Source organism: Ictidomys tridecemlineatus, chromosome 7, assembly GCF_052094955.1.
Source record: "Ictidomys tridecemlineatus isolate mIctTri1 chromosome 7, mIctTri1.hap1, whole genome shotgun sequence".
In the NCBI taxonomy this organism is placed as follows: domain Eukaryota; kingdom Metazoa; phylum Chordata; class Mammalia; order Rodentia; family Sciuridae; genus Ictidomys; species Ictidomys tridecemlineatus.
In genome coordinates this window covers 173,260,464-173,274,499 of record NC_135483.1, presented here as the reverse complement: position 1 = coordinate 173,274,499, position 14,036 = coordinate 173,260,464, and the positions used below count along the sequence as shown (strand labels likewise).

At 36.4% G+C, this 14,036-nt stretch overlaps 1 protein-coding gene across 15 annotated transcripts in view; it reads right to left on the bottom strand.

Annotated features, from left to right (window-relative positions):
• Unc80 (unc-80 subunit of NALCN channel complex) overlaps nt 1-14,036 on the bottom strand; it is a 189,254-nt gene that overhangs the window by 50,299 nt on the left and 124,919 nt on the right. For all 15 annotated transcript variants that reach the window (XM_078017951.1, XM_078017952.1, XM_078017948.1 and 12 more), the window contains 7 exons: nt 12,138-12,281; nt 9,921-10,021; nt 8,839-8,925; nt 5,647-5,830; nt 3,511-3,605; nt 1,900-1,989; nt 1,122-1,223 (listed from right to left, as the gene is read on the bottom strand). In XM_078017951.1, the coding sequence (XP_077874077.1) occupies nt 1,122-1,223; nt 1,900-1,989; nt 3,511-3,605; nt 5,647-5,830; nt 8,839-8,925; nt 9,921-10,021; nt 12,138-12,281 (803 nt within the window). The remainder of the gene's footprint in view (nt 1-1,121; nt 1,224-1,899; nt 1,990-3,510; nt 3,606-5,646; nt 5,831-8,838; nt 8,926-9,920; nt 10,022-12,137; nt 12,282-14,036) is intronic.

Here is a 14,036-nt window from a genome sequence, read left to right as displayed (position 1 = left end):
TCTCTCTGGGGAATTTAAAAGCCTTAAGATTCCAACTTAAGAGTATACAAATAGGGTCTCATTTCATGGCACTCTTTTGAAATACGTTTTTGAAAGATTTCCTTAAACATGGTAAATACATGCAAGCAAAGCACCATTATTGATTATGCTTTTATTTATTGTTGATTATCCTCCATCAAATTAGAGTCTAGGATCATTTGGTAAAATTGTTTTAGAAGTTGTTCTAAAACATTTCATTTTTTGCCCAACACCTCACACCTTGCAACACATTTAGTATTTTCTTTCTTTCAAAAGTAATTTAGGTAGTTAACAGTAGCTATTTTGCTTAAAATGACTTAAGTTATCTAAATCTATTCCATTCTCATTTAGTTCTTGACATGGCAGAAAATAAAATTGAAATAATCAAGTATCCTGAAATTCTTGTTTAGATATTTTATTTAAAAAAAAGGTAATATATAGACAATATTAAAATTGTATTGACTTTAGAATTGTGTATTAAAGCCATACTTTGCATGAAGAATGGAGAGTTTCCTTAAGGTCAAAGTCTGATTTGAGACTACATATGTAAATATTATTCTGATCTTCAATCTTAAACCTAAAGACAACTACTTGATTTTGTCTCTTCCTGTTTTAAGAAATAATAGTAAGGTCAGATCCTTGGTCAGTAGCAGAGCTGAATGGAATACAATCTCTAGTCCTTAGTTCAATGCTTTTTTTTTCAGGATAACAATATTGACCCCTTTTACTTTTTTTCTAGCTGGTGGAAACTTCTGATACTGATCTAGAGGCTACAGTATATGTACTTCTTATCCTGTTTCACAGAAATGTGAAATGAATATCACACTTATAAATCAATGGGTAAAAGAATCAGGATTTCTACAGCTTATATTCAATAATTCATTACGGCATTACTCTATGTGATTTGTTCTTAATGCCTATTCACCATCCAATCTATAAAACGTAACACTATTTTGGGGGACAATCTATTAAACAAGGTCACTCATCTATTCTTTCCAGAGAGGATCACAATGGAATCACAGAAGCTCTGGGTGGGCAACATATTTACAGATGATCGGTTCTAATGACACCACGACATAGGATAGAACTGAGTGGTCAGTTACCTGTTTCTGAATGAGCTCCTGTCCCTTCTCTGGACGCATGTGTACAAGGTTCAGCTGTGGAGATACTGACCTCCGGAAGGGATAAATATCTCGAACATAGGTCTGTGTGGATTACACAAAGAGAGAAAGAAAATTCAAATGATTAAATTTTATTCATTTCCTTTTTACCCAAAAGTCAGAAAAAAAGTTCATTTGTTTTCTAACAGTTTTGATTCTTCATAATTTTATGCTTTCAAACTCCTGCTTTCAAAAGCTTCAACCCATCCAGGTGGGGTGCTCTTTCCAGGCACTGGGTGCTATGTCAGGGGCGAAGCTAGGAGGCAACATACTAGACGACACTCTGAAAGGAGAAGGTAACCTTAACGTAAAACCAGGGGTCATCCTGAGGGCCCTATGGCTCATTAGATCAGGTCACCATGGCCATGTTTAACATAGAAAAAGAACCAGAATGGCCTTAAAAATCCAAGTAGACACACATAGTTTTTATATGGGCAATTTAATTTTTCACTTTGACATAATTATGATGAATAACCACATGCTCTCCTGGCCTACCTCCATCAATGATTACAACTGCCCTGAGGCAGATACTATCATCATCTTCACTTTACAAAAGACACTGAAGGGCAAAAAGGTAAAGCAACCCTTTCAAAGTCACGTAGACCTTAAGAGGCCATACTCTGCCCCTCTAAACAACCAGGTCCCCCTCACTGCCAGCTGTGCCTAGGAAAGGTGCTTTGAACCTTTGGCATAAACATGTGCGTCATTACTGCAGTCTCACCTTATTGTAGTGGATAAGATTCCATCTCTTATCCATCAGGAAATAATGTGTGGACTGGGATTCAGGGATGTTGAAAAACTCCAGACACTCCTAGAACAATAGCAACAAATTTTAATATATGTTTACCAGGAACATATTGTTTGTTAGTTAATAAGGTAGAAGACACAAGTATTGGAAGAACAAGATAACTTCTTACAAGGATTTTAAAATATTTTTCATATATTATATATATATATATGTATATATATGAGGATATATATTCATGGTTATATAAAAAAAGACTAATAAATAAAGACTAATCATGTAATATGAACTGTCTGCTCTCACAGTGCTCAAAGATGTCCTGTTATAATTCAGACCAAGTGATGAACTGTGGGGACACAGTGGCACCTACTGGTCTCAATATCAAGGAAAAAAACATGTTTGGTAAGACTATTAAGGAAAATACAAAGTGTAATACATTGAACACTTATTACATATCATATACAATGCTTTCCACGTAGATAACTTATATAACCTGAACTAGAATCCTAGTATTGTTGAAAAAGAAACTGTGGCTAGAGAGGCCCTATTATTTGATTTGGGTCATGCTGGCCATGGTGGAGCAAGGTTTGAACTTGCAGTTTGATTCATTACCATTCAACATGTGCATACAAATGGAATGGTTGTTGAATTTTGCTTCACTAGACCTTAGAAAATCTCTGGAGATGTCTGGGTAAAGTCTGAAGGAGAAGGAATGACCCCTTCCACTGAAATAAAATATACAAGTCTGGCAAAGATGAGTTTTTAGGAGGCTTTTCTACTTACATCTGGATCCAGAGTTGTGTTCCAGAAAATTAGATTACTGAAAGTTTGAACTTCAAACAGGGAATTACTGTATTAGTTTACTTACTACTTTATCTTAAGAACCTTGCAGGCAAGTGTAGCTATTGATTATATTTCTTTTCAGGAGAATCACTGCCATAAATACTTTCTTGGTCCACCTGATTTATTCTAAGGTATATATTTTATTTAGAGACAGGGTCTCACTGAGTTGCTTAGTGCCTGGCTTTTGCTGAGGCTGGCTTTGAACTCGAGATCCTCCTGCCTCAGCCTCCCCAGCTGCTTGGATTACAGGTGTGTGCTACCACGCTCAGCTTGTTTCACCAATAATTTCTAATGGTAATAAGTCAAGACTGTATACAGATTCAACTGGGTGCCACAAAAGGGATCTCTGGTCTGATCATTAGCCAACAGCTAAAGGTTACCCCAGTGCCATCAGTGGGCAAGACCAGGTCACCTTCAGAATGACCACAAGTGATGCTAGGAAGCTCCTAAGGTGGAATTCACAGAGTTCCAGGGAAGTGAGGAGCAACATCAGAGTTCATGCTGCTGCTACAACCAAGACAGGACTCTCCTGACTTGGCCTACTTCAATGCAGAGCTAAAAAATGTCAGTGAAAACTGGGGAAAATTACATAAGTACCTAATAGTGGGGCAGATTCTCAAAGAGTAAAGAATAGCGTACATTCCTTTGGAGATAGAAAAATGCCATTTATTTCTAAAATGGGTGTTTATAGATGTGACCATGGACATTGTGCATAAAAATCATTTTGTCAAAGGTCATTCCTACCTTCAACAGGGCTTCAAACTGAGTGTCTTCATGGACTGGTAACTGGGTTGGAATGTCACACTCATTTTGTCCATGAACTACCAACGTTTTGGTACCTACAGACAATAAAAATCACAATAAATGGACCCCACTACAGGAAAGTTTGTATTTAAAGCAGAAAGCCTTAAAATATTATCAAGTTGATTCTTAATTTATAGTTAGTGAGTGCTTTTTTAAATATTTTTATTCTTTTCACAATATCTTTATTTTTTTTTGAGAGAGAGAGAGAGAATTTTTAATATTTATTTTTTAGTTCTCAGTGGACACAACATCTTTGTATGTGGTGCTGAGGATCGAACCTGGGCTACACACATGCTAGGCCAGTGCACTACCGCTTGAGCCACATCCCCAGCCTGTTAGTGAGTGCTTAATATGAGTATTGGACTAATTGTACTCCTTTATTCATAGCTGAATGTGTATTTTAAATATGTTCACTTCTTAAACAATGATAGCTACCATTTATGGAGTTCCCAATACTTTTGCCCACGTAATTGTATTTAAATCCCCCAGCAAACTCATGACGTGAACTTCATCTTACAAATTAGAAATATGAGAGAAACTGAGAAATTTTTTATTGTTGTTGTTACCAGGGATTGAACCCAGGGGCACTTAACTTCTGAGCCGCATTTCCCACCCTTTTTAATATTTTATTTAGAGAAAGGGTCTCACTGAGTTGCTTAGGGCCTCACTAAATGGCTGAGGTTGGCTTTGAACTCACAATCCTCCTGTCTCAGTCTCCCAAGCAGCTAGGATTATAGGCATCCACCACCATGCCTGGCTAGAGAGAAATTTAATAATATATCCAAAGACATATATTTATTTAGTGGGAGAGTCAAAATTCAAACCTTAAGCACTGCAACAAGTAATACACTCCTGTATTTTAAATGAGATAACCTGGCAATGACAGTTGAAAAAATATAAACAAAGATATCAGCAAAACCAAAACAAGTTCCTGAAATGTAGTTTAAATGCACATTTTCTGTACTCTACTTTAGCTGGTTAAAACATGTTATTTTGGGTTAGGAATAGAGCTCAGTTGGCAGAGTGCTTGCCTCACATGCACAAGGCCCTGGGTTCAGTCCCCAGCACCCCCCGCCCCACCACCACACACACACACATGAAAAAAAATGTTTATTTTAACTTCATTTATTAATCATACAACTTTGTGAATATTATAATATACCTTGATTTTTAACAAGTTGTTCTAAAGTATATGAGTGACCAAATGAATTTGTTTACAATAACAAAAACTGATCACATTTTTGGATACTCTACAGAACACACAAATATTCAACTGTTTATTGAATGCTTCCCATGGATCAGGTATGGCAGCAAGTATTTTATATACTTAAACTCATTGATTTCTTGTGATTGTGAAGTATGAATTATATTCCTATTTTGCACACAGGGAAAGAAAACCTTACAAAAAAATGATGTTCTTTTCACAGCTGATACTAATTGTATGACTGATAAATGGCAGTGCTGACTTAACACAGGCTTCTCTGCTGCCAGAACCTATGTTCTCATCTCTGAATATCTTTGTCTTTCTCTTTATTTCTATTAAAATGACCAATTCTTTTATTTTTATCGTCACTGAACAAGGATAAAGGCTTGGTAAAATCTTTATCTTAAGGACAAACAAGCTGTGTGAAGTGAAAAGGAACTGTATCTAGAGTTCATATCACACTTGATGTTCTTTTGTAATTCTCCCTCTTCCTGCTTTTCCCTTTTCCAATCTTTCATAAAGCCATCTCTCATTGAGTTTACAAAGGACTGGGGTCCCTGCCATGCAGACAATATCATTCTCCTTGCAGTGCCAAAAATTCACTCAAAAAGGCTTTCAGTTCAGCTTTCCTCTGCGAGAGACTTCCATACATCTTTAACCTTGGCAGTCCTTCAAGGATCTCAGTTCTGATGTGTCCCTTTTCATCTGGCAACTGCTCACTTTTTAAAGGGTCTATTGTTTTTCTCTGATTGGATTAAACAAAAATTCTTTGATGCACTCCATTCTAGGGGTTAGAACTCTGAAAATTTTCTCATGAATGAAAGAGCATCCATGGTCTTTCAAAGGGCTATTCATAATTTTTTTTTTTTTACCTGGCATTGAAGCAGTCACCAGGAGCTTTACTTCACACTGTTCCTTCTTCATTGTCTGCTTGAGGTCCTTGAAGAAAAGGCCCTCCACGTACCCAACCACCTCCCACAGGAAAGTCAGAGTGGCTGAAATGGCATCCATTCCCCATTCACAAGGGGTTCGCACGAAGTACATGATCAATCCCACCTGAAATTAGAACAAGCGACAAAGCCACAGTGATCCTGAGCTCACATTCTCATTTCCCTGGCTCTTCTTTTTTAAATTTGGATCTTCTCCTGTGACTTCAATTTCTTTGTTCAAATGCTTCTCTAACACTTTCAATGGCACTGAGAGGGTGGAATTAGAAAATTGACAAACAGGCTTCCATATATTTTTATGTATCATTAAAATGACCAATTCTTAAGAAGAAGGCATAAAAATCATTCTTACAGACACCATATCTCCTAGTATTCTCAGGCACAGAAGCCATCCAAAATTAATCTGTATGTGATGTTTACCCACACACCAGCTGCAGCAAATAGTCTAATAGTCTGAACCTAAGAATGCCCTGCTTTGCCAAATCAGCAAATTCTAAAGTTTGATTTGTGTGTCCTCTAACATGTTGAAAAAAATGTGTCATTTTGCGTATTTTAAAGCTGACATTTAAAATGTCTTCTAAATCTACTTTTTAGTAGAAAGTAGAATATTTAACATTCTATACAATGAGGAGTGACTATAATTGGAATATTTGATGTAATAACTCTTGACTACCTTTCAATAGTACACAACGAAATCAGAAAAGAATAATGTAAAATTTTCCCCTGTAGGTTTAGCCATTGTTTCTTGAAAAATTCAGCAGTCCTGGGAAACTTTTCCATTATATTGAAATAATAAGGGTCACTAAACTCATTTGCTTTGATGGTTCTGAATGCTAATGCTTTAATGAGGGTCAAACATCACCTCTAGCAGAAATCTATAAAAGATGGAAACCAGATGAGCTTAAAGTGTCTCGATTAGTCAGAAGTGTGTCTTCCTTAAAACTGGTGTGCATTTCCGATTTTGTCTGTCTTATGTGCTATCAGAGCATTCAGGTGCCAGATATCTGAGATATCATGGGCCTTCTTTGTGTACAGTAGTAGATTGGTGACTGAGATGGCAGACAAGCTCAAGAACTGGTTCATGCTTATTAAGGATTTTGAGATGTATTCAAAAACATCTTAGAACTATCAAGGTACCACACTCATGCAAAAGTCTTCACATTCCCACAGTTACTCTTGCCCCACATTAAAGTTGCCAGGTCAAGTCAAACAGTGGATTTAAGAGTCTAGAAGTGATGAGTCAGTGTTGCCAACATCCCCACCATCTATACCTCTGACAGCAATTAGAAAAAAAGGAATATCTCATAAGGGTTATTTTAAAAAATTTGACTCTTCCCTTTACTGTTTTTTCTTTCTGAATACAAGCCCCTTCTCCTTGTCCACCCAAAGCAGACATCTGCCTGGGATTTGGGGAAAGAGTAGAGTCTGGACAGAAATGCAGAGATAGGAAGGTATATTCATGCAAAATAAGATTTTTAAGATTTAAAGCAAGGTCCAAATATGGCCATTCCTTTTCTCTATTAGCTTATCTGTTACCTGGGAGGACTTATGTTCACCTCTAAGGCTCACTTGAAATAGACAGAAGGAGAATATAGTAGAAGAAAAATTAAATGCTCATCTACTTGATGCAGAATTAAAAGATGGAGGAGAGTAATGATCTAGCCAAGTATTTGCCCTATCCGGTGACCTGGTAATGTGTGTGGGCAAGTGAAGGTAACATTCAAAGGGCTCTTGCCTCCAGTCTCTGGGTTTCCATTCCATACCAACCTGGACGCCATGTAAACTTGGCAGGGCACATACTTACACTGAGGGAGGCCCTGACATTTGTCTTTGCTAATCTATCTTTGCTTTTTTGTGTGACATAGCCAGGACCCCAAAACAGTGGACCCCTGACTGGAGAGTTTTCCAAATGGCTACAGTAGCTGAAGAGGACACTCTAGCTGGTGGACTTCCTATGCTTGAGCCAGACACATGGGCATTTACAGCACTAGCCAGAGTTGAGGTGAGATTGAGACTTCTAGCAAATACCACTGGAAGCAGACAGGCCTCATGTTTCCAGAGTCAAGGGCTTCCGTTTTTGCCAACCTGGCATCTAGCCACCAGTCAGACAAAGAACATTATCTCACAAGTATAGCAGCCAGAGGAAACACAGGGACAGACCCGTGAAGAAAGGTCTTTTTTCCTCCCCCACTCCACATGGTTCTTACAAACAAAAGCAGTGGGAAGAAGGAGGCTTCCTAGAGAATAAGCATTTTATCCAAGAAAGACTGAACACTATCCAAAAGTGCAGTTCATATTTTTGTATCAGTCTGAACTTATAACGAGATTGGACACTTATTTATATATTTTTTTCCCCTTGCCAACAGGCAAGTGGGCACTCCGGAAGACCAAATTAGTCACAGACAAGAGAAAGGAATTACAAATATTCTCTGCCCATGGGAGTTGTAGTGTGAGTTAAATTTGTCACCCAACTATGGATGCATATGCATATACATATGGACAAGTATTTCCCTGACGATAGTGAGGAAGAAGGAAAGGAGTTTTCCCGACAGAGACGTTAATTTGGCTTTCTGTCTGCCTGAATTAAGGTGTAGTTTCAAAGAATAGTCATCATGTCCCAGTCCCCCAAATGCATATTCATGTGAAGAAACTGGTAAGACCTGAAGTGTCAGGAAGGAGTTTTCAGATGAGGTTCAAGCATAGACAGCTGTCATGGAAAAATCCACTCACAAATATTTTCTACCTAGGGAAATACTTGCTCGTGTGTGTGTGTGTGTGTGTGTGTGTGTGTGTGTGTGTGTGTGTGTGTGTACAGGCATACACTTTAAATGGCAATACAGGAAAAGGGAATGAATGGCTAAAAATGACATGAAGGGAAATAAGGAAGTCGCATAATGCTAAAGAAAGAGTGGGAAAGCACGTTTGTGGAGTATCCACCAGGTGTCAAAACTGTGGCGGGCAGGGTCTTCCTCTACTAAGAGTGGTGGACTCCACTTACTGAGACTCACTTGTCTCTCAATTAATGAAAAATTATGTTTTAAAAACCCTGAGACTTTTATCTCATGTTCCTGCTTCTTACTTGGAAATCAACATAATCTATTGACTACTGACACTCACCAAGTAGTTGAATAGGATATGAGATGTCTGAGCAGGAAAGTCTCCAATGTTTAAGAGAAGTTTGCGCAGCATGTACATTAATTCATCCTGAAAAGAGAGCAGAATTTTAATGTCTTGTTCAGGTGCCATGCTGTAGGAAACAAAATTAATTTGTTGAAAATTGGGGGAGATTTTTAACTTTTTGCTCAGACTTTAAATGCTCAACATTTTAATATAGTTTATGTGATGCACATGTATACTTATAGTACATGTGATACTCAGTATGTAACTAATCTTAGTATTTATCTAACACCTTTCTTCTAGGAGCTGACATAAATATCAAGGACATCTGTGTTTTTTTTTTTTTAATAAAACTTTACACTGTATCTACAGGTCATGAGTAAACCTTTAGAGCTATATATTTAGTTAACTATCTGCCATGGCATGCCCTCCAAAGTGTGGTGGGAATGTAAGGAAGACCTATGTTGAGAAACCATTAAACAAACCAAGCTTACTAAACTTTTGAACTTCATAATTCTGTTTCCTAAGTTTTGAGTTAACAAGAAGAGTGAGGCCAAGAGAGGATAACTGGGCCATAACTAACTTATTTTCAGAAACTAAACCTAATATTCAAATGAATATGGTCATAATGTAGAAACAAATAATTTTTAATTATCAGTATATTTTTTTCATTGCTCAGCAAACTGTTTTTACATAATTTTCTTATAGGGTGGTCTGGCAAATTAGCTTTTTGACTAAAGAAGAGTGTTCACCTATTCTAATAATCCCACCTGTACCACAGACTCAGAATTCAACAAATGTATCCAAATTAACAACATTATACTAAATTTAGTCTTCGTTCAAAATATTGAGAGTCTTTCAGATTTAGGGTTATCACTAGTAACATACACACAGATGTCAAGTAACAAATTTGAAAGAAAACAGCAAAATTTAATATTGCTCATCATCATTATTTTAAAAAGTACTCTTTGGCTATGTATGAGAGGACATTGATGTTGCATGCACAGCACTATACAGAGTCTTTAACTTGCTTTTTACAGTATTCACAATCATAACTACACTGTAAAGGAAGAGGAATTTACTTGTCTATTGCTGATTGTCAGTTTTTCCAGAAAATGTCGAAGAACAGTTGATGGATCTTCAATTAGACAATTCCATAAGACTTGTTGGGCCACAGCACTCACTTTAGAAGAGGAAAAAAAAATTGAACATTTGTCTTAAATGGAGATAAATCTATTACACACTATTCAAACAATTAACCAAGCTTAAATTAGTTTCTCCATTTTGCCTTAGAAAGATTCTCTAAACTCTTTTTCTTTTGAAAGGTGAATATTCGTTCTTTTTCTTGTTCTCACTGAACATTTTCACATGTAAAGAAAAGTTAAGAAAAAAGAGTAAGATAGTCTTTAAGTATTAGCATTGCAAAGAATAACTTTGTGAACACACGCAGTTGTCTGTGTTGTGGAAACCACAATAATATGAGCAGTGGTAAGTCTTTATTAAAGTCATATTTCATTGCTTATGACATAAATTCCTAAAGTAATTATTTAGTGTTGGAAAATATATTTGGTTAAAGTGCACATGAATTACAGATGGTCTTTTAAAGTCTACATGGATGTGTTAAATAATATCTCTTTTGGTAAGTTAAAGTAGTTAAGCCAGTACTAATTGGGTTCCCGTTACTGATGAGAGACTCTTAAAAATAATCAGTCCTCATGAGAAATGATGTGCTCCTACTTTGGAAAAGGTAGTCAGGCTAAGATTACCTGCAAGCATCCAGACTAAGAAAGCCAGTGGGCAAAGGGATGAGTCTAAATAGCATTCCCAATTCCACTAGTTTTCTAAACTAGGTGTATAGAATTTAGCATAAATTTATCCTTCAGTCTATATTTTCAACAAACATTACCAATTATTGCTTCAGAAATTAACCATCCAACTGAAATTCAGAGCCTTATAAATCAATAATATGAATAAGAAATACATAAATACTAAGCTTTAGCATTCATGTATCCCATAAATAATTTTGAAAGGTGTAGATTTTTGTTAGGTTTGAAATTGGTTGCAAAAATATCTTTACAATACTTTTTATTCTCATTATTCTAATAAGGCAGTTTGATGCTTAAAACCTGGAAAACACAGAATACCACAAAGGGAAAAATAAAAATGGGAAGACCACCAATCATAATAATAGCTATGAACAATCTGGAGGATGTCCTTTTATATATAGGAAATACATACTTAACATATATGTTGAAACATATAGGAAACATTGTTTCATACTCAATTTTTTAATTTAGCAATATGAAGAACAGTTTTTATGTTAATATTCTAGAATATGATTTCTTATGTGTACAGAATACTCTCAATTGGCGTAAAAAGATTAATTTAATTGTCTGTGGTATAGCACATTTAAATTTTTTCCAGACTTTTGTTTTATATAATGTTCAGTGTCCTTTATAAACTTTTATATAGTCTCCGTTTTTGCTTTATAAAATTGCTAGAAACCAATTTTTTACACTTTTAAGTTTTTGATCCACATAATGAAACCCCATTCTAGAATGCTTGCACCAAATTTTATGCTTGAACACCAAGTTTTGAGGATGCTCTTTTTCCTGCCTCTTCACCAACTGGGGTATTTTAAGGAAATCTTTGCCTACTTTGTAACTGACATATAAGCTTTCACTGTTGTTTTAAACAGCTGTTTACAGGTGTTAATGGCCAATAAACTGTTTATATCCTTTGCCCATTTTTCTACAGGGGTTTTTAAAATTGATACTGAGTTTTAACTTTATTCTTAATTCAAAAATTTAAGAATATTAACCTTTTGTCTATCACAAGTATAACTCATCTTTACCCCTAGTTTTTCATTTCATTTTGCAATTAGGAAAGATGTTTTTTTGTGGTGTCAAATGAATAGCTAAAATTTCTAAGATGGACACAGTGACTGTTTCATTTCTACTTGACCAAGTTAAGTGTTGTTTTGTTTTCTGGTCATAGATAACCTTCCTGGACCTAACTACTTCTTTGTCAATGCTATTTATTGGTTATACAAGTATGAGAGGAGGAGGTCATAAATTGATGAGATATGGAAGTTTATAGCATGGCAGACTAACCTATTCCTGCTGCAAAAGTGACAGTGTTGGTATTCTAAGCCACAAATCTGTAGTTATAACAAATGATAAAACCATTCAACATGTGGGTAACATGTTCAGTGGGTAACATGTTCAAGAGGAATCTACTGTTCTCCATCAGATGAACCCTTAAGCCCATGACGGAAGGTGTGACGGGTCAAACTGTACCTGCTACTCCGTCCTCCCGCACCTCACCGTCCTCCATGAGATGAACGATGGGCAGCACTGCTGCACAGATGCATGCAGGGAACACGGCCTGTGGGGGCTGTGGCACATGGTGGTTTGGTGTGTGTTCCGTGGTGTGCTCCTCATCTGGAGGGGGAGACAAAATCGGGGTGCTTTCCCCAATGCTGTAATTCTAATACAACAACATTTCAGTTCAGTTCAAGTCTTACCGACTTAGTGGTATAATCATCAGCAATGATGAAATATCATAATTTTTTAAAAATTGGATTTACATAGAGTGTCTCCTCATGTTAAATAACAAAACCAACCCACTTCACAAATACTGTCTTTTTTTCTTGTTTTATGGAGAAAGAAGCATGGACATTCTGGGTAGATCAGCTCATAACATGAACTCAAAGATCACATTTTAAGTGGAGACTAAGTCATTTTTCACAGATGCAACTGGAAGTGGTAAGTACGAATACAGAGTAGCAAAAAACATATACACATGTTCCAGGTGAGAATAACAGCCCACTCATATTTATGTTCTTATGTTCACTGATAAATATGATTAATAATAAATTTGAACAATTATTTCATATGGGAATACAATGAGTTTAGATTTAATAGTCAAGGAATGTAGGAAAGACATTTTACAGCTCAATAAAAAAACTAATTTTATTATTAATACAAAGTAAGTCATTTTTCTAGAGTGCTTAAAGAACAGGGAGTCTTTGATTCTCATATTTCAGTGTATGTAGTTATTTGGGATTTTAGAGGTCTTATGAAGGACTGGAGGGTAAGAGACTTACTTAGTTGCTCTCAGTCCTGGTTTCACCCTAGATGTATATGAAAATCTTTAAACAGTATATGGACAGATACACTGGGTAGGCACTTAAGGAATAATAATAAAGATTACCCAAATCTAACACAAAAGCAATAAGAACATTGGAAAATATAGTCAAAATAAACATTCTCAGAACTTTAAAAATTAACCAAAATCTGAGAACAATTTAAGGAGTGTTTGTTAGAAATCAAAAAGCAGAATCTTGATATGATTGCTAGTGTTTTTGCTTTTTTAACTTTCTCTCTTCTCTCTGCCTTTCTTTGGCTTCTTGGTAGCCTTGGAAATTAGTAGCTGCATATCCATGGCAGATGTAAATACCAGCAGCCTAACAGCCTCTAGGGGGTATAGCAGGTTTGGAGCTCCCAAAAACCTTGTCACTAGAGAAATGTCACAACTTGAACTATTTAGCCACTATTTGGAAAATCCCCACGCAGAGTGCTTGTCTTTATTTGACTTGGCTCAATGCTTGCTTAGTGCAAATGATTTATACCTAGGTCATTGGCCAAAAAGAATTAGCAAACAACTGTCTCACATTACAGCTGGCTGAGGTGCTTATATCAGCTGGGGCAAGCAGGAATCTGCAGAAAAAACATAAAGGAAAATCTGGAGAATGTAGGTCTCTGACACATTCTTGGTATCTAGATGGCTGCATGCATGTGCAAGGGTGTGCTCTCGCTCATGAAAGACCTAAATTCCTAACCTATCGCTTCTGGCTGACCTTGAGGCTCTGCCCAAGCATAAAGTGAAACAGTGAAGGCCAAGGCAGAGTCTTAAACTACTGGAACACGAAGGTGACTCAGTACATCTATAGAGCCCTCTAGCAAAGGCTAGGAGACTCTTCAGTACATGGCATTTAAGAAAAAGCTCTGTCTAATCATTACCTGATCACTAATTTAACTTAAGAGATTTAGGTGATCATACTCAAGAAAGTATGCAGATTTTTAACAATTAGTCCAGAACAGTCAGTAACCAAACAAATAATAACACAACTTCTACCAATAACACGCCCCAATTTGGAAAGAGGATGTCTGATTTTCAAAGCTGCCACATGATGC